Source organism: Pezoporus flaviventris, unplaced genomic scaffold (assembly GCF_033815535.1).
Source record: "Pezoporus flaviventris isolate CSIRO_AGI_PZ_B2104156 unplaced genomic scaffold, CSIRO_AGI_Pfla_v1 ptg000046l, whole genome shotgun sequence".
NCBI lineage: Eukaryota > Metazoa > Chordata > Aves > Psittaciformes > Psittacidae > Pezoporus > Pezoporus flaviventris.
The window spans coordinates 1,420,472-1,447,012 of record NW_026892594.1 but is presented as its reverse complement, the minus strand read 5'-3'; the positions used below and the strand labels follow the sequence as shown (position 1 = coordinate 1,447,012).

Below are 26,541 nucleotides of genomic sequence, written 5' to 3'. Positions count from 1 at the left end.
CTATTTTCATATTATGTTAATGCTTTTTGCTCCAGAAGCCTGACCCAGGATGGGGGCTCTGCTGAATAAAATACAAGTATCTACAGCAGCAGCATCCCTGTCTGAGCTGGACATCCAGCTCCTGGAGGACCTGGAGCACAAGTGTGATGGGGAACAGCTGAGGGACCTGGGGGGTTCAGTGTAGAGAAGAGAAGGCTCAGGGGGGACCTGATGGCTCCCTACAACTGCCTGAGAGGAGGATGGAGCCAGGAGGGGCTGGGCTCTGCTCCCAAGGAACAAGGGATGGGACAAGAGGAAACGGCCTCAAGCTGCCCCAGGGCAGGTTTAGATGGAGCTGAGGAACAATTCCTGCCCCAGAGGGTGCTCAGGCATTGGAACAGGCTGCCCAGGGCAGGGCTGCAGTCACCGTCCCTGCAAGTGTTCACACAGTGTGGAGACGAGGCCTCAGTGCCATGGGTTAGTGGTGGCCTTGGCAGGGCTGGGGTAAGGTTGGACTGGATGAGCTTAAAGGGCTTTTCCAACCCGGCTGATTCTGTGATTCTATTTCCCATGGGGACCTGTACAATCAGTGTAGGTCTGGGTGGGAATTGTGTGACCCAGTGTGGGCATCTCCCGTGTGAAAAGGCAGCTCATGTTCTTGCCTTGACTGATTGCACTGATCAGGTCCCCAGCTACCATAAAGGAAACCCATAGAGATGTTCCCACTGGGGGGGGGGGGGGGGGGGGGGTTGAACTTGTTTTTTTTTAAGTCAGATGAAAGCCCATGCATGGTATCTGTCAGTTTGCTTTCTAATAAGAAAATACTACATGATCATCTAAGAACACTGGGGCTGTTGAGCCTGGAGAAGAGAAGCTGCGTGGAGACCTCAGAGCAGCTTCCAGTGTCTGAAGGGGGTTACAAGGATGCTGGAGAGGGACTCTTCATCAGGGACTGGAGTGATAGGACAAGGGGTGATGGGTTCAAACTGAAACAGGGGAAGTTCAGGTTGGAGATAAGGCAGAAGTTCTTTACTGTGAGGGTGCTGAGGCGCTGGCACAGGGTGCCCAGAGAAGCTGTGGCTGCCCCATCCCTGGCAGTGTTCAAGGCCAGGTTGGACACAGGGGCTTGGAGCAAGCTGCTCTAGTGGAAGGTGTCCCTGCCCGTGGCAGGGGTTGGAGCTGGATAAGCTGCAAGATCTGTTCCAACCCAAACCATTCTATGACTCTATGATTCTATCTCTTAAAGCAAGAACATCTCTCAGCCAAATACCTGAGTGACTTTGACAGAGCCCCAGAGTAGTACCTCCACCATCAGTAAGTCCAGCAGGGTCTTGTACCCAAGTGTTTTCAGGGAGGCAGCTCACCCAGAGGCATTGAGGCCCTTTTCTGCTTCTTTTCCTTCCATGCCCATTTCTGGGCTCCAGCTTTCTTACAGGACAATTCACTGAGGTTTCTGCCAAGCTGGTAGCTTCCTTCCCCAGCAGTGGCTGCCATGCAGACCTTTGGGCTCCCCAGGGCTGAAATCTGCTGTAGAAACAATGCTTTTATTTCATCCTCTCTGTCATCTTCATGGGTTCTTCTTCTGGCCTCTCTTGAGGGGAAACAAGTGTATTCAATATGTATTTGACAAGGATTTTATATTTAGGGAGGCAAGGGTGAAGCTGGCTCCAAGGGAGTGATGGGGCTTTTTGGAGCAAGAGGACCAGTGGGACAGAAGGTGAGTACAGTGCTAAGGTATCCCCCAGTAACTGGTGTGTAAAATCACACAAGAACTGATGGGTAAGATCCCACCACCGTTTTATTGCAGAATATACATCTGCATTCCCTCTCCAAGTGTTACAGGGCTACCAGGGAGCAGAAGTAGCTGCCCTTTTCCAGGAGAGCCCGAGAGACATCTCCCATTCTGTGAGGCAGCAGCGTGCTCTGGCAGCTTTCCTGGGCTACAATGGTCATAATGACCCAATGAAATGTCAATATCCAGGTGTGAGGTGAGAACTGCTGTCCAAGCCCCAGTTATAGCCAACGGAGATGTAGGGCTCCGTTCAGTTGCCCAGAGATGTTTGGGTTATTCTACTTGTCCCCTCCTTTAGTTGCTGCTGCACAGGGCTCCCCAAAGGTCCCCTTGCCCCTCTTTCACAGCTGTAGGTATCTCCCACAGCAGTCCCCGTTTCCAGAGGAAATGCAGCTCTTTGCCATGGTAACTCATCTCCACTTTCCTTCCAGGGGGAGCCAGGAGAACCAGGCTTGCCGGGCTCTGCTGTGAGTTGGAGCATGTTTCTCTCTCTGCCTTTTCATTGCTGGTCTTCTGCACACCACTGTGTGTGTGGGTCACAGGGTGGGATGAGGTGATGCTGGCTTGGTGCTGCTCCACAAAGCCCACCTTCAAAGAGGCTTTGGTGGGAAACCAGCCATGGGCATGGGGTGCCACAGTCAGAAGTATGCTTTAATAGGTGTTGCATTTTGCATTAAGGAATGCATGAAATATGTGTTTGTTTACTATTTGTAATGCCTTTAGTGTATTAGGGGCATTGCCAGATATGAAAACATGATGTTTCATGTTCAGATAGCTTGAGAATTGCTACTATAGGCTGTATACCCGATGAGAAATGTGTCTGTTCTTAAGAGACTGGATTAGAAGTGTCTGTTCTCAGTGGGTGCATGTTGCTGGCCAGAGGGAACAGTTATGTTGGAGGATCTGGATAGTCTCCGAGTTCACCTTATTTCATGATGTATGTCAGTTGGGAAAACAAAAAGCAAAGCAATTTTGGGTTTCACAAGTGTTCACATGGCCTTTGAACCTCCCCATTTCACCTGGAAGTGAACAAATGGTTTCCAAGCTTGTCCAAAGTGAAGTCCCCCCCCTCCCCGTTTTCTTTTTGTTTGGGAAAGGAAGGAATAGGAGGGGAGGAAACACCAAAAAGTGACTGGGACTTTTTCCCAGACCATGAAAATAGGAGTCTATGCAATTGTTTGGTTGCAATAAGGAATACCAGTGTTTTCTATTCCCCAGTTATGCGTCTTTGCGTTTGAGTGGGGGATTCTTGGCAACTATCTGTTGCTGTGGAAGTCCATAGCCCTTCAGTGCTGCCCACTGATTACTGCTCATGGCTGTGTAACTATTTACAAGCCCATAATGCAGACTGGCAATTGTTACTGATTAAAAAGCCCTCATTCCATTAAGTATTTCAACCCCTGCCTAATTGCAATCAGCACTTTGCAGAGCGCTGTAAAGACCTCAGCATCTGGCATCACTGCACGTAGGCATTGCACTGAAATTGCTCTGTAGGGAACATCTGAATCCATAGGTGACAACCAGTAGTAGTGCAGGAGCAGAGCAAAGGCGTTTGTTGAGGTTGCTGAGTGGAAAGGAAGCACAGGGGGAATCCACCACCCAGGGACATTTAGTGATAGGACCAGGGGAATGGCTTTAACCTGCCAGAGGGGAGACTGAGATGAGCTCTTAGGCAGAAGCTCTTCCCTGTGAGGGTGCTGAGGTGTTGGCACAGGGTGCCCAGAGAAGCTGTGGCTGCCCCATCCCTGGCAGTGTTCAAGGCCAGGTTGGACACAGGGGCTTGGAGCAAGCTGCTCTAGTGGAAGGTGTCCCTGCCTGTGGCAGGGGTTGGAACTGGAGGGGCTTTAAGGTCCCTCCCAACACAAACCAGTCTGGGACTGATTCTATGATGTGCTGTTTTCTACTAGCACCCACAGGCATTGACACGTAACACAGTTAACTACCAGAAAGTGGTATCTTGTCAACCAGTATTTGAGGAAATCCAAGTAATCTTTCTTTTGGAAATATTATGGGATGCTGCTGGTGTAGGTTGATGCTGTCTGTGCTGCGCTTGAAGCTAGATGAGATAATAGAGCTTGGGTTTGGTCCTTCATTGCATTTCTAAAATTGCAGAAGTCAGATCAGAGCTGGGGCCTTGTTGGAAGAGCTGTGATATACGACATCCTGGGTGAAACTCATCTGATGTCTGCTCTGTTCACTGCTCAGGCTTGGTTTATTGACAGCTTTAGGGTACTCTTAGTGCATGATTCACATCATCTATTTCAGAAACCTGTGTTAGGATGCAACATCCTGATGTGACTCGTTCTTCACAAACATGTGTCTCACTTTATCTTCTAAATACTTGGATTATTTTTCCCTCAAGTTATTCTGCAGATCTAGACTGTCTCATGTATCATTCCCCAAGTCCTCTTCTCCCATTTTCTTGAAGACAGACACTATTTGGTCCAATCTACCTAGACCAAATCTGTCCTATGCAAAGTCATAAAGGTAATGGGGTAGCAGCTCTCATTTTCCTTCGACTCCCACTTATTCCCTCTTTCGTATCCACAGATTGCCACCAACTTTCTGCAAGCATGTGCTGGTCCCTTTCTGTCCTGTTGAATTCCCTCTGAGTAATTTAACCAGCTTGTAGAAAGTCTCATCCAGTAACTCTTTTGATTCGGTGATCTATAGGAGTTCCCAACCAAGCTGACAGCATTTGTGTCTTCTCCCTGTAACCATTACAATAGATCTAGTTGACTTTACAACTGCACCTCGAGGCACACGAGTGTATTCTTGATATTCAAGACACCTCCTTCTCCTTTTTCCTCCTTTCTAAAAGTGCTGCACTATTTTACAATGACATTCCTGCCACTCTTCACCCTTTTATATTCATGTTGCAATCTGTGTTATGCCTATTAAATCATCATCTTGATCAGATATTAGTGTTTCCAGCTCCTCTTCTTTATTTCCCATGCTTTGTGGATTAATATACAGGCAGATTAACCTACTATTCTCCCTAAAGCAGTACCCCAGTCCCGCTCTCTTGCCATTATCCCCTATTTGGGGTTTCCTGGGTCTACAATTACCAGTGTTCCTTGGCCCTCCCCGTCCTGGTTTGCAGTCCTCCTCATTAGGCGTACAAGCTGAAGCTCAGAGATGATCTTCGCCTCCTCTTGTGAGCTGGGCTCTGTATCTGGCCAGCAGCCTGGTGCTGCTACAGTGAAAACCAGACACCACTCTGAAGGGTCTGACACTGAGTGATAATCAAGGCCCTATAACCTATGGTAGGTGTGAGAATTGCTATAACCATGACTTCACAATAGATATTAAGAGTGTAAGACCTTGAGGTATCCCAGCCCATGGCAGGGGGTTGGAACTGGGTAATCCATTGAAAATGGATGAAACCATTCTGTGATTCTATAAGCTCTTGATATACGTAAGAGTGGTGGATAGACAAATCTGAAAGGTACCAACAAGAAAGGTCTATCTCCCTCATCTGCATAGGAACTTGGGTGAATCCATATGGCACCCCAGTTCTCCTGCCTGCTGAGCCGTGGGCTGTTTCGAGACAGAGGAGAGGGAAGGTGCAGAGTGGGGTTCTGCCCCAGGCTTGACAAGAGGTGCATTTGGCCACTCAGAGTGGAAAAAGCCATGTCCTAAGAAGATATTGCCCTGGGAGGGTGTCCTGCTGCTTCCTGAGCACTTCTGATGAGTCCAGGCTGGCCAAAGGGAAGTTTGTCAGCCAGATCTTGTGGAATCTCTGCCCAGGGTACCTTGGAGTCTTTGCAGGAGGGTATCAGGCTGACCCATCTCTGAGATGTAGTGCCTGAGAACGAAGGCACATTGTGGCTATGAGGGCCAGTGACATCAGGAAAGGATTCTGGGGGGATGATGCTCAGAACTGTGTCAGATAATTGTGAACAGGACAGTCTAGACAAAAGACACAGCAGGGAAGGATAAAAACACAGATGAAACTCTGAGGTTGAGACTCCCAGCTAATTCATATGCATCATTCCATCAAATATTGAGCACGGAAGCCCAGGAGGTGGGAAACCTTTAAGCAGAGGTTGCAGCCTACACCAGGGTTTGGGAATGCATCAGTCCTTTGATGTGCATCTTCAATCAGATCCATCCTTTCAGGGCATGCCTGGAGGCGATGTTTCTGCTGATGAGTTTCCCCCTTTCCCAGGGTGTCCCAGCTAATTCCCCAGCTTGTTCCTCTGAGTGGAAGCGAGGAGCCTGCAGACCAGGCAGGCTCCTCCCTGGCTCCAGCCCAAAGCTTCGCAGGAATTTGTGCCTGGAAGCATTGATCCTCGGCTGCTCCAAGACGTCTTTGCGTCAACAGGCAACGCTCAACACTTATGACTAAGCCTCTGCGTTGCTCTGCCTTCGTGGTACCTGGTGCCTCTGCAGTTAAATGAAGTCTGTTCCAAGCAACACTTTAATAACAGAACCAAACAGCAAGAGCCATTTCCAGTACTCCAGTAATTGCCTTTAAACTACCGTTTGACGAGCTTTATTGCCCAGCAGAACATGGGATGTAAATCGGAGGGAACAAATCTTCATTCAGCTTCTTTCCCTTGCTTGGTCTCAAATGTTTTGCTCTTCCTCTGTTTGTTTTGTTGGTTTTTTTCCTTCTATTCCATCTTTTTCTTCTCCTTGGTGCAGATGGTCTTGAAAAGCATCACCCCTCTGACCTGCTTCCCCCCCAAGATGAAGCAGGGACAGACCTGCTGTCATGTCCAAGCCTTATTATAAACCTTCTAGTCCATATGACAAAGTCTTTTCAGCCCATGATGAGTAGGAGTCCACCTACAGCAAGAGAAGACCCAGGTCAAAAACTTGCTTATGATTACTGGACCAAATAGGTATGGCGTAGACCCAGCTGCCTTTCAGCCTACCAGCACATATTGTGAGCTTAACTCTTCCTAAAGCCATTTGAGCCCCTCTCACGTCAAGAGCAGGCAAGAAGCCTCTCATGATCTAAGGCAGACAGAAAGAGTTGGACACATGCAGGTAAAGAAGCACAGGAAAACAAGGAAAGGAGAGACCTTTTCACAGTAAGCACAGGAAAACAAGGAAATGTCTTTCCTTTCCTTGTTTTCCCTCTCCACAAGACACTGGGGTTAACCTAGAGGAATACTAAAGCAAATTTGGAACTCTCTATTTAGTGTCAGGTTCCTTCAGGATCAAACAGTGCTCAAGAATAAGCTTTTTAGCCCATCCCCTTGAATACAGGTGTATAAATCCCTGGCCAGGTGGATCTGTACCCAGTTCACAGCTATCTCAAAAGCATGAGGCACTTGAAGGTATCTTGGGCTGGTGAGGTTTAACCATCAAACCAAAAGGTTTATTACCTTCCTAGCAAACAGAGAAGCTCTGGTTAGCTGGGATTTTATGATCCATTTACTTCCTCAGATGGAACAATATATTGATCATGTGAATAAATAGTTACCAGTAAATAAAGAGCTTACACAAGATGTTTATGCCTGATAGTGTAGGCAGAGCTTGAGGAACATGGACTTTTATACCTGGGAATGAGAAGGTAATGGATCTGTCCTTGTGGTCTGGTACAGCACCATCCCACCCGGGGTCTCTGGGATGTTTGCTTGTCACTGTGGTTGTGTTTGAAGTGTCCATTTGTCACTAAAAGGAGGAGTAATTTGGTGCACAAATCTGGTGGCTGATTTTTTTACTATATTTTGGGGTAATAAATGTGTTTCCTTTCAACAACCAGCTGCAAACGAATCCCAAGTGGAGAACGTCACTTGTTCATCTCCCTATCTGCTTAAACAGCCAATTCATTCTCTGAATTAGCACAGCCCTGTGCAATCAGTGTCTTAAGTGGGGATAAATCCAATTTCATCTCGCATCCAGGCTCTGAAAACTACCATCAAAATTGGCCAGAATGGATGAGTAAACTGTGGGAACCTTGCAGAAACAAAAAGGGCATTTCCAGTTGCTTTCAGTTTGCTACCAAAGCAGTAGGAGGCCCCTTGCAAAGAGGCCCCAGTGCTGGATGTGGCTCCAATGGCTGGGCTGGGTGAAGATCTCTCTTTGGACTCTCAACTCTCCAGATGGGAGATCTCTCAACTGCAGCTGTGAGCAACATCATGCTTGGGTCCCTCATTCACCAAACCAGATTTCACCACCCAGTGTTGCTTGCCTCGCGTTCAAAGCCATCACCACCTAAATCCTCTTGGCCCAGGACTACTCTGTAGCTGCTACATGCCTCTATTTCCCAAGCTGTAATTATATCAATTCACAGGTTGCATTTGCTAGTGGCTTACAAGCTTACCAGTAATGGGTGCTAAATCCCAGCCTCAGGTCTTGGTATTAATGTATTAAGTGTTAGTATTAAGGTATTAAGGTAGTTTCTGACCGCTGACTGCAGGAACATGCAACCCAGGCTATTGAGTCTCCATCCTGATGACTGTCCTCAGCCACCTTCCCTGCAAGAGCTGACACAGAATGCATTTCTCTCCTCTTTCTGGCAGGGTGCAGCAGGTCTCAATGGGCAGAACGGACACAAGGGAGCCAAAGGTGACAGAGGTCTTCAGGGGGAGAAGGGGAAGCCGGTGAGTAGCAGGGAGGGACGTGGTTCATTTGGGATGTGGAAAGAGGCTCTGTGCCTTTCTTGTATCCAAGTTCATTTCTCCTTCCATACCCTGCGTGCCTCAATACTGCAGTCAAGCTCTTGCTCAGGGTCTTTCCAAAGCAGAGATGAAATCACTCCCTAAACATCCTGGAGAAGTCTGTAGTGCACATCCTGGCCTGATGTTTAGGAGGAACCATTCTCTGGATGCCAACAGAGAATCCATGTCTCTAACAAGAGACTTTTAAGTTTTCCCATGTTTTCCAGCATGAGTTTTCCTTTGTTACTTACCAAGGCCTAAATTTCAAGTTCCTTCATGTACCAGGTCCAGTTCTCCTCGATGCTGACCTGCTTGGTGCAGGGAGCAGTTAACAAAGCAATCATTTGCTAAAGCCCTTATGGAAGAGCTGGCTGTCTCTCATGACAGAAGGCCTCCCTTGTCCCCACATAAGTTCCTGCACATGGATGGGACTTAGCCCCCTGAAAACACATCTCCAAAGGGATTCCTGGTGGGAACATGCCTTCACTCTCTGGAAACGAGCTGAAATCTGCTGGTGTTTTTCTCCTTTGTTTTCCCATGAGAGAGAAGAAAACAGTAGAAGATTTTGGGAGGGAGCAGGAAGGAAAGACCTCACTGAAAGTAATGAGCATCCTCTAGATCGTTCAGGTAGTGCCTGAAGGATCCAGGCTTTGAGTGGCAGCCTGTATTTCCACAGGCAGTGACCCACAGAACTGCTGAGTGAGACCATCTTAGCACCTCCATAGTGCAGGTCCTTGTGATTGGAGCCACTCCATTAATTAGCTTCCAAGCCTCAGTAGCAGCCACTCCAACACAAAGATCCTCAAGGGTCATTGTCTAAATGTTGCCCATTGTAAGCTACAGACCCAGTGGAGACTCATCACAGCACTTGTCCCACTTCACTAGCAGCACTGTCGCAGTCATCCATCTTCTGCAAGGTCATTCCCCATCCCACCACAGAGCTGGTTGCATTACTAACGTCATCTGCTGATTTTCAAGTTGCTTCTGGTGATTAAAAGCACAGTATAAGTGCAATGTGATGCTATCACCAGGGCCGTATCCTTTACCTTTCAGGCTGTGCATGGTACGTTTGTCTTCTTTTCTTATGCAGGGAGGAAAAGGTGATGCTGGGACCACTGGTGACATGGGACAGAAAGGAGCAAAGGTAGGAGATGGGTGAGATCCTGTAAGTTCTCCATCCCTGGAGATAATCAAAAGCTGTCTGAGCATGGTCCTCATCAACCAGCTTTAGATGGCTCTGCTTGAGCAGGGGGGTTGGACAAGATAGTGTGAGGTATTCCTGCCCATGGCAGGGGGGTGGAACTGAGTGATCTTAAGGTCCTTTCCAGCCCAAACCATTCTATGAGCCTAAGATGTCCTTCAGAGCTTCCTTCCAACATCAACCATCCCATGATCCTGTGAAGCAGAGGTTTGGGCAAGCAGGGAACAGAGCTCAAGCTCCAAGCTGCAGTGAGGCTGATGAAGAAGGATGCTTTGAGCGAAGGAACAGCTTGCAGCTTGACTTAGAGCAACCTGCTCCATTGTGCAAGCACACCAGGGATGCTCTGGGCCTCCAGCCTCATCCAGCATCCTATAACTACAGCTAAATCCCACCCGGTGCTGCACCACTGACAGGGTGATTATAGGAAGGACTGCCCCAAGCCTTCCCTGTGGGGTGCAGGTGTAGAAAGACCCTTCAGAACAACAAGTGGTCTGCTACTTCAGACCATAGTAGCAGCTACATTGGAGTTAATCCTGTGTACACATGGAGTCCCTCACTCCTTCCCTCACCTTGACTGAATGTCACCACCTATGATCTGCTTTATCCTCAGGGCTTACGAGGGCTTCCAGGACGCATCGGAGCTCCCGGAGCCAAAGGCATTAAGGTGAGCTAAGCCCAGCTTTCCATCCTGCTTTGGCTGCCCCACTTCCAGCAGTGTTTCCCACTCATCCCAGGAAAGCATTGTGCACGAAGAAGCCACCCTCACTCTGGCCCAAGTCCCACTTGGTGGGATACGGCCATGCGGAGCAGGCAGCAGTGGATGGAGAGGTTTTAAGGCTTGAAGGGAACTTAATGATAATCTGGACTAAAAAACACCAGACCTTGCCCAAATCCCCTCCTGCCCTGTGGCTTAGCAACTGCCTGGACTCAGTTTGCAATCAGTGCTGGGCACATCACTCCGGCTGTCAGCATCATTAGACCTTCCTCTATAAACAGGGATAATGGTCCTTTCATGAAGGGCTTTGGAAAGCTTGATAAGAGCTAAGGGAGCTGTTAACAGCTGAGCTGACGGGATGTGGTGGTGTTATTATTGTTGCTGTTATTAGTATTTGCCTTCATTGGCCTATTGGGTAAATGAAGCACTGTTCAGTGGGTTTGCCACCTACTTTCATGTAGGTGGGCTTAGAGTTGGGACAGTCTACCATTTATACTGGTCTGAAGTAAGGCTTTGCCTATATTTAGGCTTCTGTTACCAGCAGTGTCATCCTGTTCCCCCTCAAGTAGCACTTGACCATGGCTTTTTGCAGCCAGTTTTCCCAATGTTGGAGGAGTTGTTTGTGCTTACAACACATTCTTTGCTGTTTCATCCGCAGGGAGAACCTGGCAGTCCTGGAAAACCAGGGATCCCAGGATCAGATGGACTGCATGGACCAAAGGTATCTAAATTAGGCATCTCCTACAAGAGGTTTCAAAAAGCTTTGCAAATGCTGCAAATCCACCTCTGCAACATGCTAATAACTTTCAAAGGGCATAAATGGGGTTATTCTAGATCTGTTCCTATAAGCCAACATGGTTCTGGGTGAAGATGCTTGGATACTGAAGTAGGGACCCCTTCACTCACCTCTGCAAGACTCAACTGTGTTCATCCACCCCATCCCTGATGTTCCACAAGCATCACTGCACATGCTGCATAATGGAGCTTCTTAATGTGATTTCCTTGTTTCCTTGGGTACCACCAATGCACAGGCTCAGAGACCCAGTACATAATAGTGTAATCTGAAGAAAAGCTGGTTCATGCAGCAATTTGCAACCTTGCCAAGTCCACATTGGCCATGATTTTATCTTGGCTCGTTCCAGGGTGAACAGGGAGCATCAGGGGATGATGGTGCCTCAGGGATTCCTGGAGAGAAAGGAGAAAAGGTCAGTGCTCACCAGGCTGCATCAAGCTGCCATTTATAGAAGGATAAATCTGACATCCATCAGGTGGAGTTAACAACGTTATACACTTTCTGCATCATAGGTACCCTTTCCAGTGGTCAAATGTCAACTGGCTGGAGCATTAAAGGTCCCTTCCAACCCAAACTATTCTGTGACTCAATGATTAAGGCTGGAACTGCAGGTGGAAAGGGCAGAAGAGGGGAGGTTTCCTTAAAATCACCTTCTGCCCAAGTATGAAACCCCAGGAGGAAGCCTGCTTAATGTGAGGAAAACCATCCAAACCCTTCTTGGGATTAGTTGTTGGAGTTTATTCAACACCACCATGCCCAGGGTAAAGGGTGCCTGGGATGCTGTGGGGCAGAAAAGCTGGATAATGCTGGACACATTGACACAGTAGTGGGAAAGGTCTCCAAGCTGACCCTGGGCTCTGCTCTCAACTGCATGAGGAATCCCCACCATGATCATCCCCCTCCAATCTTCTTTCTCTGCATTGCTTCATTTTCCATTTTCTTCCCTAAAAGATCAAGTCTAAAATTTGTGCCTTTCCATGGAGGGAAAAAATAGGGTTTCAGTTAAAAAAGAAAACTAGACATTAATCCCAGCAGCCTCCATCAAGTGTTCTGGCATTTTCCAGCCCCTCAGGCCCTTGTCTCATTCAGCTCCACCATCTGGTGTCCATCTGATTTGGGATCTTAAAGAATTTATTGCTTTTATTGATAACAACGCTTCTGGTCATCACTCCGCAATAGTCATCTGTGTTGAACACTAAGGGTTCTTCTGTTGTCAGGCAACCCTTCTAGCTCACTGAGTCTCTGAGCTATGAATGGTTGGAGGCTGGGAAGTCATTTCCTGGTTAATCTCACTCCCTACCTCTCCTGTTCTTCTCCTCTCCCACAAACATCTGCTTTCAGCCACTGCTGCAGGTTGGGTGTTGGGTTAACTGGAGGGCTTTCCTTCTGCTGTGGTTAATGGGAGCCTTTTCCATTCCTACACATCCGTGCCATTCACAGTGGTGCAGGTGATTGGGAAATTCATAGGCCAGCTCATGGTAACTTCCATTCTCCTCCTTGGGAGTCGTTGTTTTTCCCAGGGTTGCAGACTAGAGGATTCTGCTTACACGTGCAGGGAGAGTTGGGCATTAGGTGTCATTAAGCATCATCCCAGAGAGAGGGTGCCCATGTCTTCCCAAGCAATGAGATGCCTTCTGGACAAGTAAAGGTGAAGAGCAAAGCTGAAGTGATCTCTACCATACAACTGGTGCCCTGTTAATAGCACAACAATAAGAGATAAAGTAGGATACAAGTGGTCTCCTCTTATTGCCAATGCCACGGGAGTATTTGGGTAATACTTGGCTGGCCTGTCTCTATAACCAGCTGTGCTTCAACTGCTCTGTTGGTGATCCTCAGGGGACCAAAGGAGTTCCTGGCTTGGGAGGCTTCAAAGGACAAATGGGATGGCCTGGGAAGACTGGAGTCCCTGGACCAGATGGGCCTCAAGGGCCACAGGGTGAGCCAGGGCCACAGGTGAGCATGCCCTGAACCATGGTGAGATCAGCGCCTTACATCCCCATGCGACACAGCATCCCAGATGTGCCCCCACGTCACCATGTGCACATACATCACCCCTGCCCTTACAAGCTGATGTGTCCCACATTGAGGTGGCTGCAAAGTCTGTTGTATTTCTGTGGGATCTTGGCCAAGTTACTTCATCTCTTGGTGCATTTACCACCGGAGATTCATTTCTTTTTCCTTTCCTCTCTTCTTTGCCTCTCTGCAGTGTAAGATGTGACCTCTCAGTCAAGAAAGGAAGGCTGATAATTTCAAGTTAGCTGGGCATTAAGTGCACCTTTCCCGTTGTTAATTATGTGGGATCAGGATGCCAAGGCTTTGGAAGGAGCTGGTGGCTTTCAGACCCTGTTTGCGGGCCACCCTTAATGAGTGTTTTTGCATGCAAGACATGCTGTGCACCTTTTAAATGTGACAAAAAGACTTTGAAACAAAACACGTTAATGCTGTTGATGAGCAGGAACACTCTGCCCCCAGATCCTATGGTAATGAAGAGTGTCCTGCTGCTGCCAGCACAATGCAGAGGGGACGATGATAGAGATTAATGCTAAACACCCGCCCTTAGATAGCATCCATTAAGTAATGAAGGGCTCGTCAAGTGAAAGAGGACTGGAAATGAAAATACCCTTCTGGTCTGTGCTGAGCTTCAGGCTTGGACAAGAGAATACATAAATAACATGAAAGAATTGAGAACAAAAGAAAAGCTGGACTTGAGTACCTACCTGAAAGACCAGCTGCTATCCATAGTGTGAGGGATGGCCCTGGTTTAACTCCTGCCACCCTCTGAGTCTGGTAGGTATCTGTCGTCCCATGTTTCACCCTCGAGTGATGTATCCCTATAGAAATATGTGTATGGTTTGTAAAATACTTGAGTTTTCCTATTCTGAATGGGAATTAGATGGTGCTTTGAAGACAAGGGAAGGAGGTAGAGACTCTGGAAGGATTTTCCTGTTATGCCCTGCTGAATTATTCCAGCCAGATACTCCAAACTCTAGTCACCAGTGAATACCCTTCACCAAGTGAGAAGCGCATGCAATAACATGGAGAATTTAGGTGATGTGTAGCTGCATCTGACAGCTCAGGACTGTGCTGGTAGAGGTACACCAATGAAAATTGCTTTGGCTTTTGAGGATTGAAGTTGGGACCATTCAGACCCAGTCTGAATGAGTTTGGACCTCATCAGATCAGCTCTCCTGGGTCTCAAAGGTCTCCCTGTCTTCAAGGCATTTGCAGGACTTGGGTGGTGTAAAGGTGTCTATGTAGGCTATGTATGGGGGAAAACCTGGTTTTCCCCCATATGGAGAAGAGCATCACATGCTGGGAAAGCTGTTACCCTGCTCTTTGGAGCCACAAACCAAAATACTCAACACCAGGTTTTAAGTCTTAGGGAAGAAATGATTAAGGAAGGGAAAATGCAGGTGGTGCAGCAAGTTGCACTGGTGGTCAAGCTGAACATCTGTATTGTGTCCTGAGGCACCATCAAATAAAGGCTTGACCTAGAGCAATCTGCTCCATGGTACAAGTGCACAGGGGATGCTCTGGGCCTCCGGCATCCTGTAGCTACAGCTGAATCCCACCCAGTGCTTCACAGGTTGATTATAGGAAGGACTGCCCCAAGCCTTCCCCTACAGGGTGTAGGTGTAGAAAGACCCTTCCAGAACAAGGAGTGGACTAGATCCAGCTTCAGACCATAGCAGCAACATCATTCTTCTTCCCCTTGCTCCCCAGGGCATACATACCTTGCAATGAAAAATGTATCAAAGGAATCACAGAGAGGAGGAAGGAGTCAAAAGTGTGAGATCCCCTCATGCATCTTTAAAAAGGCTGGAAGTTTTTACGTTAGCAGCTACAAGCACTGCATGCTCAGAAAGCTGTGTATGAGATAACAAATGGCTTGCTCAGAAAGCTGTGTATGAGATAACAAATGGCTTTTGTTTGGATGCTGATTAAAGAGGGACTGTGAGATGCTACTTCCTACACCCACACTGTTAGTGCTCTTCTCCCTATATTAAAAGAGAAAGTCCCTGGGTCTGAGCTGCAGCAGCGAGGTTACCCTCATTTCTAATGTGGGAGGGGATTATCTCCATCTGCAAGGCCTTCTCCTCCTGCTGAGGCTGTTTCTTAAATCAGTGCTGGGACAAACAGAGTGTAAGAGGGAAAACTGCCTTCTGCCCCTGTAGCATCCATTCTTTCTGCAGGGAGGGACCACAGGAAACACTATGTGGTTGCCCAAGGTAGAAGGGACAAAGCCCAGGGCTGTGACCCATCATATCTGATCTATCTGGGAAGCATCTGAGATCCAGAGGGCTCTGAGTGTCTTCTGCTACTGATGCCCAGGTTGGGCTTTAGGGGGGAGAACCCCAGCTGGTGCTGTGGGGTATCTCTAGAGGGTACTTAGACATCGCTAACTGAGCTCTGCTCTTCTTCTCTAGGGTCCACGAGGGAAAAGAGGGAAATCTCAGCTCTGCCTTAGGGGACCACCAGGCATGGATGGGCAGAAAGGAGAAAGGGTCGGTATGAGGATGAGCTTCCCAGCGGGGCTTTTCACCACCCTGCAGCAGTGCAGAGCTCTGCACTGGGGCTGGAGGGACCACGGATGTTCAGGCTTGTGTTTCTTGCAACCACAAAAGCACAGAGAGCATTTTACTCCCAAACACCAGGATACTGGATATCCACCAGGCATTGGATCTGGGCAGTGCTGACCACACTTCTACCTGGAGGTATCTCCAACAGGGGCAACTGCTGTGAGCCCTGTGGGCTGCCTGTTGTTTTATGTAAGACTTCCATAAAACATCATATTTTGGGTCAGCACTATGCTTACCATGGCAGAACAAAACGATACTCAGTGCAGGACCTCACTGCAGAGGGGCAATGCTCAGCCTTTTAATACACATCAGAGAATACAAACGAGAGTTTAATCTCCAGATCCCAACCTGCAACCCATGTTCTGGGTCAGTCCTTACAGGCTGCCAACACTGACTCAAGGGCTTTTTGCATCAGGACATGGCATTGTATTAGCTCCATGGGTCGGTAGAGGGTAATGTGATTTCTCCTCGGTTTCCAGCCCCTGTAAGCAAGCGTGGATTGAGAAAAATGACTATTTAATTTAGATCGTGCTTCCTGTGCTCCATTTCCTTTAATATTTTTTAGTGTTTTTAATCAACAAATCCAGTTTCTGGCAGTTCTGAGAGGAAAATTGCCCAAGGTATTTTCTCCTAAGAGGCAGAAAGCCCTGTTGGCAAACCTCAGCATCTCCCTCTGTTTCAGTACTGGGGCTGCAATCCCAGCCTGGTCTGGTTCCCAAAGGTTCAGATCCTCTCCACACCTCCACCTCAGCCTTTGTGGTCCTTTATAAATAGCAGAGAAACCTGACTTCAACTGGAGCTGTTTGCATCCTTACATAGGATGTATAAGGATGCTAACACATCCTTATGGATAAAGCAGCGCTCCCCAAAAACATGGGAGCCTGCACCCAGCTCTCTTCTGTTCGTGTTGCCTTGCACATGGATGAGTCCATTCCTTTCTGCTCAGTGAGCTACTCACAGATATCCCTAAAACTTATAGGAAATCATGTAAGCCTTTCTGCCCATCTCCCTTCCTAGCTTGTCTTTTCCTCTCTAAGGTGCACTTATTCTTGGAGCATTTAATGGTCAATCTGCTGAGCTTTCGTAATGACTTAAGTGTTTTTAACAGGGTGAAAATGGTCCCACTGGCCAGAAAGGAGAAAAGGGAGGTCCTGGTCTTTCTGTGAGTACTTTAGCTCAAGATCACATCCTATTAGACAGGTTTGAATAGCAAAAATAGGACAAACTGCCCCTAAGAGGTGTAGGGGAGGAGGGAGATGCTGAGAAACAGATTAATTCAGAGAGTATCTGGGAAATGAGAGTGTTGGCCATTACCCAGGACATCAGAGGTGCACAGGCTGGGGTGGGAGCAGTGCTGGGCTGGAGGATGCCAAGCCCAAGGCACATTTCTCCTCTCCCATCCTCCGTGTGGTGCTTCAAACTCCTTGCAGATAAGATCAGTGCCCATGCCCCAGGGCTGGTAACAGAATCCCAGCCTGGTTTGGGTTGGAAGGGACCTTAATGATCATCCCGTTCCAACCCTTTTCCATTGATGAAATACAAAGAAAGAGCAGGGGGGAGAAGTGTGCCACATTTTCAAGATTAGCAAGCTGGCATTGCTGCAAAAGCTGTTCCTTTGCTTATAAATCCTGAAGGAGAGGGTGACCCACATGGGTCAGGACAAAATCCCTGTTGCAGCTCCATTTAGGGTCTCCATCCTATTGCCCAAGAAAATGTGTTTGGTGCCATTTGACTGATACGAGGTACTTCCATCTTTCCAGTGTATGGAGGCAAGGCAGGATTAGTTCTAGCATGGGTGTTGTAAGTAAAGATGTCCTACATGTGGGCTGCTGATGATCCCAGATCCCTATGTAGAAAGTGGCCCAAAAGGGCCAAAAGGCTCTAAGGTCTCCCCTTCGGCAGCCTTCTCTTCTCCAGGCTGACCCAGCCCAGCTCTCTCAGCCTGGCTCCAGAGCAGAGCTGCTCACTGCTAATCACTGCTAACTCTGCTTTCCCCCCATGGCACAGGAGGACGAGGTGAAGGAGGTGGTGAGGAGCGAGATGAGAGGCAGATGTGGTAAGTTGGCCCCTGAGCCGTGCTTGGGGCCACCCTCTGACACACACCAGCAGCTAAATTGGAGCAATTTGAGTGCTGGCACATGCTGGCTCTGCAGAGCAAATATCACCCATTAGAAGCAAGTGGAGACGCGTCACCTCTCCATGCTCCGAGATCAGTGTGGGCCTCTGGGCTGCCAGGGCTCTGCCATGGTCCTGACTTCCTACTCTAACTCTTAATTCTTTCCCTTTAAACACTATTCCCTCTTATTCCCCTGTTGTTTTGTCAGCAAAGCTTTTCCTCCCTGCTCATCTGCACTGCCCCATTGATTGGTGACAGGCACTGAGTTACAGGGGAAGTTTAGAGCTGCATTTTGTCTAATCACAACCTTTCAATTCCTCTCTACTTCTTGACACACAAACCTCTTCATTCTGGTGGTGAATAACTGTCAACCAGCACCATAACAGTAACAAAACCCACCACGTTAAGGGATGTTTATACCCCAGAATCCCGATATCACAAGGATGTCAGGCTTGGGGGATCTTGCTTTCCTTGCCCTGCAGAGTCCAGCTACCTGAGAGCCATCAGAGAGCTGCCCAGCTCCTTGTGGTCTACCTATGGCCAAGGAGTGTTTGGGTTCACCATCACTTGCCATTGAGCTAGCGCCACATTCATTTCTGCCCAGAGATGTTAGGGGTATATTTGAATGCTTTGAAGAGGAGAAAAAGGATGAAAAGCAGTCCATGAAAGCATGTGCTGCCTATAAAAAAAATAAGGATTTTGCTGGAAAATCTTATTTACATAGGGAAAAAGAAGTAGCAAACAAACTATGTCCTGTCTGTCTTATGTTTGCAGGTTGTGGAGGTGAGTTGGGAAGGATGCTCATCGAAAGGGGTAAGGCTGCTAATAGCTATAGAAATGCATGTGAATTTGTGCAGTAAAGGATATTCTCCTTGTTTCACCAGCCTGAAACTGTAGGTGAAAAGATGTTGCTAAGAATAAGTGGTTTTTCTTGTGATTCAGTGCAGAAAATGACCCTGGATCACCAACTGCTTTTAGACCCTGGCTCTGGAGGGTATTTCTTGAGAGGAATAGGAGAAAACAGGACTGAAAGGGACACCTAGAGGTCTCCTGCTGTTACCCTCTACTGCAAGAGAGGATCAAACTATTCTTGACACCCATCTGCACCCATGGGAACACCTCTCCCATACGTGGGATCCTGCCCTTGCCTCAGCCTCCATTTGTTTCTGTGATGTAAATAAATCAGAGCAAGTGAATCCTGCGCAGTGAGTGCTCTTGGACACAGCAGCCTCCATGCTCCTGCAAAGAGCAACTTTGGTGAACCCTTCATGGCTCAGGTGTTACCCAAGGGCCCTGTTATCTGCCTGGTTGATCCTTCAGCCGGGAGCATGTGGTCTTCTCCGTCCCTCATGCTCAGAGCATAGAACCACAGAATCCCAGACTGGTTTGGGTTGGAAGGGAACTTAAAGCTCGTCCAGTTCCAAGCCCTGCCACAGGCAGGGACACCTTCCACTAGAGCAGCTTGCTCCAAACTTGTCCTTGAGCACTGCCAGGGATGGGGCAGCCACAGCTTCTTGCATCATTTAGATAACACAGTGAGTTAGCAAAGGAAAGTAAACCCAGATCAAAGCCACAGTGGACACACCACAGAGCATTAATCTGGGGTGGATTCAGTCCGCTGGTCCACAGTGCTTTGAAACAGGTTTCTGGGTTAACTTTGCTTTGCGTTTGTTTAACTTTTAGGTGACATGGTCTAGTGTGAGGCATCCCGGCCCATGGCAGTGGGTTGGAACTGGGTGATCTTAAGGTGCTTTCCAACCCAAACCATTCTACGATTCTATGCAGTCAGGCTCCACTATATCTACTGTCCCATAGCTGCCAACTCTGTCCATCCACCATAAAACAGATCTCCTAAAATACCTGCTTTGCTAATGTGCTTCCAGCCTTGGTCCAGATCACGCTTGTCCTTCAAGACACTGGGCATCAGGCATACCCAGTATGAAGGATGATGGAACCACAGCTTCAAACACATCCAGACGTAGAAGCTGGATGTGTCTAACTCAGCTAACTCTTTTTGTGGACTCCCAACCTTTGGGTAAACAAGTCCTACCTGAGAAGACAGGCAGTGCTCATCTCTATCCCATGGAGATGCTGATCCAGCAGCATTTCTTTATCCATGTAGTTCTGATTATGACTCCATCCCCACTGACACTGAGGTCCATGCAGTCATGGAGGTCCCAAGGAAGCCCAGCACACTTCTAGGGAACCAATTCCTCAAAACCAGCTTTTATTATTACTAAGTTTAGCATACCCCTTGATGCCTTCCTTGAGAAGACAGTAGATGGTACAATGTCTCCTTAACTGCTTGCCTTTCTCTATACCATATGTAATTTAGCAATAGGTTTCCTACTTTGACCACATACCCCAATGGTCTATAGGCATTGGCCACCCAAACACAGTGTTGTGACTTCTCTCCCACCCTGTGTTGTGCAGTGACAGTCACTTTGTTGAGCTACAGCCATTTATCACACAATGGTGCCTTTCAAACTATGGCACCAGATCTCATCCTCACTGACCCAGAGATTAAACCCACAGGTCTGGAGGCAGCTGAAATCAACAGGCAGCTCCAAGGGGATTTTCAGCCTTGGGAGCAGACCAGAAGGGATGGTGAAAGCCAGGAGGAAATGCTTAACAAACCCCAGAACATGACCACATTGGTGACCTCCCTGAAGCCCTTCGTGAAGCCACCTTCACTTCTTGCAGGTAAGTGCAGCAGAATAACTGCATGTTTCCCATCATTCCAGTCATGGCAACCAGAATCTTCTGGAGCATTCCAGTGCTAAATCCTCTTCCCTGGGACTGGGCAGAAATAAGGGATTTACAATGGGGGGGGGGGGGTCCTATGCTGTGATACACCTGTGCTCATCTGTGCTCAGAGATGAGGTGAGCTAACACCTCTGGAAGGGGTGGCAGGTGAGGAAAAGCCAAAGTGTGTGGCCTCAGTGATGGTCATCACCTTCAAAAGGATGCATTTGAAAGGCTGGGAGGAGGGTGTTGTTTTCAGGCTGATTTTGTCCCTCTCTTCCCATTGTGTCCTTTGCAATCTCTAGTAAAGCTTCCTATCAGCCAGAAATTACATCTCTGAGACCAAACACTCGAACTATTACAGACTATTTCTGCCCAGAGCCTCATGAACCCTTTAATGGGTAAAACTACTGATAACAGCTAATGGGAAAACAACCAGCTCTATTTCTGTCCCTTTGTGTTGCCCAAGAGACAAGGGGGAGAGGGAAGGGCCAAGGTCCTGCCCTGAAGACACATGCAATATAGATCCATCTATACATGAACACCAGTGGGCTTGTGGCATCGCCTTACACTGCATCTACATCTGCACCAGGCAACTGGAGAGGGCAAGAGCATGATCCAAGACTGGATCCACATGTATTATCAAGACCCCAGTAGGATCTTGAGCAGCAGCAGGTAGACAAGCTGCAACCATCATTTTGGGGATGAAGACTGTTCAGCCATAGGGAGGTAATCTGTGTCCTGCTATTTGCCCATGGGCTGGAGGGAGGTTCATGGCTCACTCTGTAGGCACAGCTGATGTTAGCCTAGGAAGCTCCAGGACCACCTTGGGATGCAGTGGGTGTCATGGTGGAAAAGCCCAGGAGATGAGAGCCTGATGGATACAGGCTGATGGATCCCTTAATGTCTGGCTGAAAACAGCCATCTTTTCAGGGAGAGGATGGGATGGGGCAGTTTTAGCTGCATTTCAGATCACCTATCCTTTCTTCTGACCATGAACCATGGTGAGCATTACAATGAGGGAATTCTTGGCCCAGCTTCATGCAGACCTGATGAGCACTATGATCCCATTGGCACAGAGGAGCTACTGGTCAGGCATCCTCCTTCTCCTGTCCCCATGGGATAATGGCTTGTGGGTGGCTTTCACTGGCCCTATGGGCCTGCCCACTACCTGGGATGCTGATGGAGGCAGCAAGCTGCCTTTGGATGCCAGAGAGGGACTCTTCATCAGGGACTGTAGTGATAGGACAAGGGGTGATGGGTTCAAAGTGAAACAGGGGAAGTTCAGGTTGGAGATAAGGCAGAAGCTCTTCCCTGTGAGGGTGCTGAGGCGCTGGCACAGGGTGCCCAGAGAAGCTGTGGCTGCCCCATCCCTGGCAGTGTTCAAGGCCAGGTTGGACACAGGGGCTTGGAGCAAGCTGCTCTAGTGGAAGGTGTCCCTGCCTGTGGCAGGGGTTGGAGCTGGAGGAGCTTTAAGGTCCCTTCCAACATGCTTCTCTGCGTCGGAGCAATCCCAGGCACAGCTACAGGTTGGGCAGAGAAGAGATTCAGAGCAGCCCTGCGGAGAAGGACTTGGGGGTGTTGGTGGATGAGAAACTGAACATGAGCCGGCTTCAGTGTGCGCTCGCAGCCCAGAAAGCAACCGTATCCTGGGCTGCATCCAAAGGAGCGTGACCAGCAGGTCGAAGGAGGTGATCCTGCCCCTCTGCTCTGCTCTCGTGAGACCTCACCTGGAGCATTGTGTGCAGTTCTGGTGTCCTCAACATAAAAAGGACATGGAACTGTTGGAACAAGTCCAGAGGAGGCCACGAGGGTGATCAGGGGACTGGAGCACCTCCTGTATGGAGATAGGCTGAGGAAGTTGGGGCTGTTGAGCCTGGAGAAGAGAAGCTGCGTGGAGACCTCATAGCAGCTTCCAGTGTCTGAAGGGGGCCTATAGGGATGCTGGGGAGGGACTCTTCATTAGGGACTGGAGTGATAGGACAAGGGGTAATGGGTTAAAACTTAAACAGGGGAAGTTTAGATTGGATATAAGGAGGAAATTCTTTCCTGTGAGGGCGGTGAGGCACTGGAATGGGTTGCCCAGGGAGGTTGTGAATGCTCCATCCCTGGCAGTGTTCAAGGCCAGGTTGGACGAAGCCTTGGGTGAGATGGTTTAGTGTGAGGTGTCCCTGCCCATGGCAGGGGGGTTGGAACTGGATGATCTTAAGGTCCTTTCCAACCCAAACTATTCTATGATTCTATTCTATGATTCTATGAATATAAACCATTCTATGGTTACCTTTCCCAGAGCCTTGGGAAGAGATTTAAGGCAAACCTGTCGATGATGACCTTTTCTCCCATGTAATCTCCTAAGGACTAAAACGATCCCACAAATCCAGCTAAGCATAGAACTGGACTGAAATCACCACCACCCTCCTCTCTCCTGATGTCTGTGTCGTACATCGAAGACGTCATCCATCTGGCTATAGCCTCACTTTGTACGAAGGCAGCGTTTGGGATCGGGGCGGTTTCAGACCAATGGGATGTACCGCATCTGATTGAATCAGAGCTGCAGCCGTCGCCAGCCGACAATCCCATTACAGCCCAGATCCCAGGCAGGAGGGCTCATAAATCCCTCTGCTAAGTGATGAGCGCAGATAGGAGCCCCAAATGTTAACAGGATTCTGCAACGGGAGCGTTATTGCTGCCAGATTACAATCTTACAATCGCTCCTGGCTTCTCCAAGCCAAAAACTCCAGCCTGACATTTATCTCCTGCAAACAACCACAAATACTTCCATTTTCTCTGACTAACACCCAACCTTTCGGGGTTGTTTAACACCATTAAGACTTTTATTGCCGCCCCTTTCTCCCTCCCTTTGCCTATTGCTCTGTGACATTTATTAAGAGGACTTGTTAACTGGTGGAAAGGCAGGTGAGGCTCCAGCGATCTCTATTTAAATGGTGCCTGATTTGCTTGTGTGCCCTCATTACTTGTGGTTTCCATTTGCTTCCCCAGTGGCTCCCCGGGCGCAGCAGGTAACGGGTCCCTCTCAGCACCAGCGCCAAGAAGCCCACTCTCAATTACCAGGTGAGATGCGCTGAATTAAGTAGCATTTAGGGAAGTCACTTCCTGGTGGGAAGTGTTTGTTGGCGTTGACATCAAGGGGATGTGGTGCTGAAGGAGTTACACATGCCAGCAAACAGTTCAACTCATAACACGGGTTTGGAATGGGCTTAAAGGAGCTGGTTTTGCCCCAGGGCATTGAGGTAGTGGTGAACAAACTGGAGGGTCTCTGGTCCCACCAGTGAGAGTCCCCCAAGCAACACCCCAAATACAACCACCCCTGCAAAGACATCACCCTGCCCAGGACACAAGGGTTAATCACCCCCTTGCAAAGGTCAGACACCACCATGGTGGGCACCACAGGGATGGACAGTGCCATGGAGCAACAAGGAGCTGAGGGACCTGGGGGGTTCAGTGTGGAGAAGAGAAGGCTCAGGGGGGACCTGATGGCTCCCTACAACTGCCTGAGAGGAGGATGGAGCCAGGAGGGGCTGGGCTCTGCTCCCAAGGAACAAGGGATGGGACAAGAGGAAACGGCCTCAAGCTGCACCAGGGCAGGTTTAGATGGAGCTGAGGAACAATTCCTTCCCCAGAGGGTGCTCAGGCATTGGAGCAGGCTGCCCAGGGCAGGGCTGCAGTCACCGTCCCTGCAAGTGTCCACACAGCGTGGAGACGAGGCCTCAGTGCCATGGGTTAGTGGTGGCCTTGGCAGGGCTGGGAACGGTTGGACTGGATGAGCTTAAAGGGCTTTTCCCACCTGGCTGATTCTATGATTCTATGTTGGGGATTGCACTAGAAGACCTTTGAAGGTCCCTTCCAACCCAAACTATTCCCTGATTCTATGCTCATCCCACTATGGAAATCCAGTGCCAGATGCCTCACCTTGGTTCCTGTGACCCTTTGCTCTGCCAACCCCATTGCTTTGGGGTAAGATGTTGACTGTGTGGCCGTGGAAGTCCTTGGACCAGCCAAGGGGGAGGATGTAGGTGGCAAAGTGTGGCCTTTTTCTGCCTGTGTCCAACACATGGGTGGATGGGGGCTGTTCCCTGCAGAACCCTGCCTGCAGCCGATGGACGAGGGCTCCTGCCAGCACTACACCCTGCTCTGGTATTACCACGCAGAGGCAAACGCCTGCCGGCCCTTTGTCTTCGGGGGATGCCGAGGGAACAGCAACCGCTTCGAGACCAAGTGGAGATGTGAGCAGCAGTGCAGAACCTCGGCAGGTAACGCAGCCCTGAGCCCTCCAACCCTCCTCCTCCTCCAGCCAGCGCTGAGGCCAAAGCAGGAAACCCATCCACAATGTACCCACCTCCTCTGGATTTGGTCTGTTGCTGTTGGAGCAAGTCCAGAGGAGGCCACAAGGATGCTCAGGGGCTGGAGCAGCTCCCGAATGCAGACAGGCTGAGAACACTGGGGCTGTTGAGCCTGGAGAAGAGAAGCTGCATGGAGACCTCAGAGCAGCTTCCAGTGTCTGAACGGGGCTACAAGGATGCTGGAGAGGGACTCTTCGTCAGGGACTGGAGTGATAGGACAAGGGGTGATGGGTTCAAACTGAAACAGGGGAAGTTCAGGTTGGAGATAAGGCAGAAGTTCTTCCCTGTGAGGGTGCTGAGGCACTGGCACAGGGTGCCCAGAGAAGCGGTAAGTGCTCAGTTGTGTTCCCATTACCAGGTCTATGGGTTGTGGGGTCAGTGTGTGAGGCTCTTTCTCATCTCCATGCTCATCACAGGGGAGATGAGCTCCTGCTGGCCCTGGCAGTAATGCAAACACTACTGCTACCAAGCAGAGCACGAGCTGTAGCAGAAACCAGCCTCCCTAGAAAGATGCTCCTCTCTCAGCCTGTCCTCTACATGGACACAACCCCTCTGGGCATCAGGAGAAATGAATTAGTTCTCCATAATACATTATAAAAACCCCTCTGGTGTGGTTCATTTTCCCTGTTTCTGAAGAATATTAAAAAATAGAAATTAAAGGTGGAGATGTATAATTCCAGGTTCATTTCAGAGTTTTCAGGTGGTTGGTTTTCACACAGGCACCTATTATGCATAAAATCAAGACCATTGCACACGCTGTTATCATCATCCACTTGAATCTTTCTGATACACAATGGACTTTGCACAGCCCAGCCCTCCTGTCTGCAAGAAAGGAAGCAGCGCAAATATTCACTGCTCTGCTTCCAGGTTAGGACAGGCAATGCCACCCTGGAGAGCTGAAGTGCTCTGTGGGGAGAAGGAGAATGCATTGTTTGGCTTAGGAAGGAGGGCTTTGCTACCCCAGTGCAGCCAGCCCAAACTGGGTGCCCTCTTCTGTCCATCCACTGCAGAGGGTAACATCACACCTTGGGCTTCATGGGGAGCCCATAGAATCATGGAATGGTTTGTGTTGGAAGGGACCTTAAAGCTCCTCCAGTTCCAACACCCTGCCATAGGCAGGGACCCCTTCCACTAGAGCAGCTTGCTCCAAGCCCCTGTGTCCAACCTGGCCTTGAACACTGCCAGGGATGGGGCAGCCACAGCTTCTCTGGGCACCCTGTGCCAGCACCTCAGCACCCTCACAGGGAAGAGCTTCTGCCTTATCTCCAACCTGAACTTCCCCTTCTTCACTCTGAACCCATCACCCCTTGTCCTATCACTCGAGAGCCTCTCCAGCATCCTTGTCCTATTGACCATAAGAGCAGCCAGGGTAGACCAACTGGCCCAATTAACCTGGTCAGTGCCCACTTTTGCTCACCTGTTTCTTTGCAATGTGCTCTGTGAGGGGAAGCCACTTTTGGTGCTTTAAATCCAGTCCCAACATCACCAGGCAATAAGTGACCCTCTTCCCAGCCAACACTTTACCCTTGGCAATAAGCATTAAGAGATAGTGTAGGCTTCACAAAGCAGCTGTAGATACCTCCAGCTCTGTATCTGCACTCTGTTGTGGGGTGATGGCACCCCTTGGGAGTCATCCAAATCC

General features: G+C 49.0%; 1 protein-coding gene across 1 annotated transcript in view; it reads left to right on the top strand.

The window, feature by feature from the left end:
• Positions 1-26,541, top strand: part of LOC133276786 (collagen alpha-1(VII) chain-like) — a 121,908-nt gene that overhangs the window by 83,072 nt on the left and 12,295 nt on the right. The window contains exons 69-83 of the mRNA XM_061467946.1: positions 1,625-1,696; positions 2,203-2,238; positions 8,251-8,331; positions 9,479-9,532; positions 10,200-10,253; positions 10,963-11,025; positions 11,447-11,509; positions 12,934-13,050; positions 15,525-15,602; positions 16,786-16,839; positions 17,685-17,733; positions 18,568-18,606; positions 20,329-20,496; positions 23,539-23,610; positions 24,639-24,809. Of these exons, the coding sequence (XP_061323930.1) occupies positions 1,625-1,696; positions 2,203-2,238; positions 8,251-8,331; positions 9,479-9,532; positions 10,200-10,253; positions 10,963-11,025; positions 11,447-11,509; positions 12,934-13,050; positions 15,525-15,602; positions 16,786-16,839; positions 17,685-17,733; positions 18,568-18,606; positions 20,329-20,496; positions 23,539-23,610; positions 24,639-24,809 (1,171 nt within the window). The remainder of the gene's footprint in view (positions 1-1,624; positions 1,697-2,202; positions 2,239-8,250; positions 8,332-9,478; positions 9,533-10,199; positions 10,254-10,962; positions 11,026-11,446; positions 11,510-12,933; positions 13,051-15,524; positions 15,603-16,785; positions 16,840-17,684; positions 17,734-18,567; positions 18,607-20,328; positions 20,497-23,538; positions 23,611-24,638; positions 24,810-26,541) is intronic.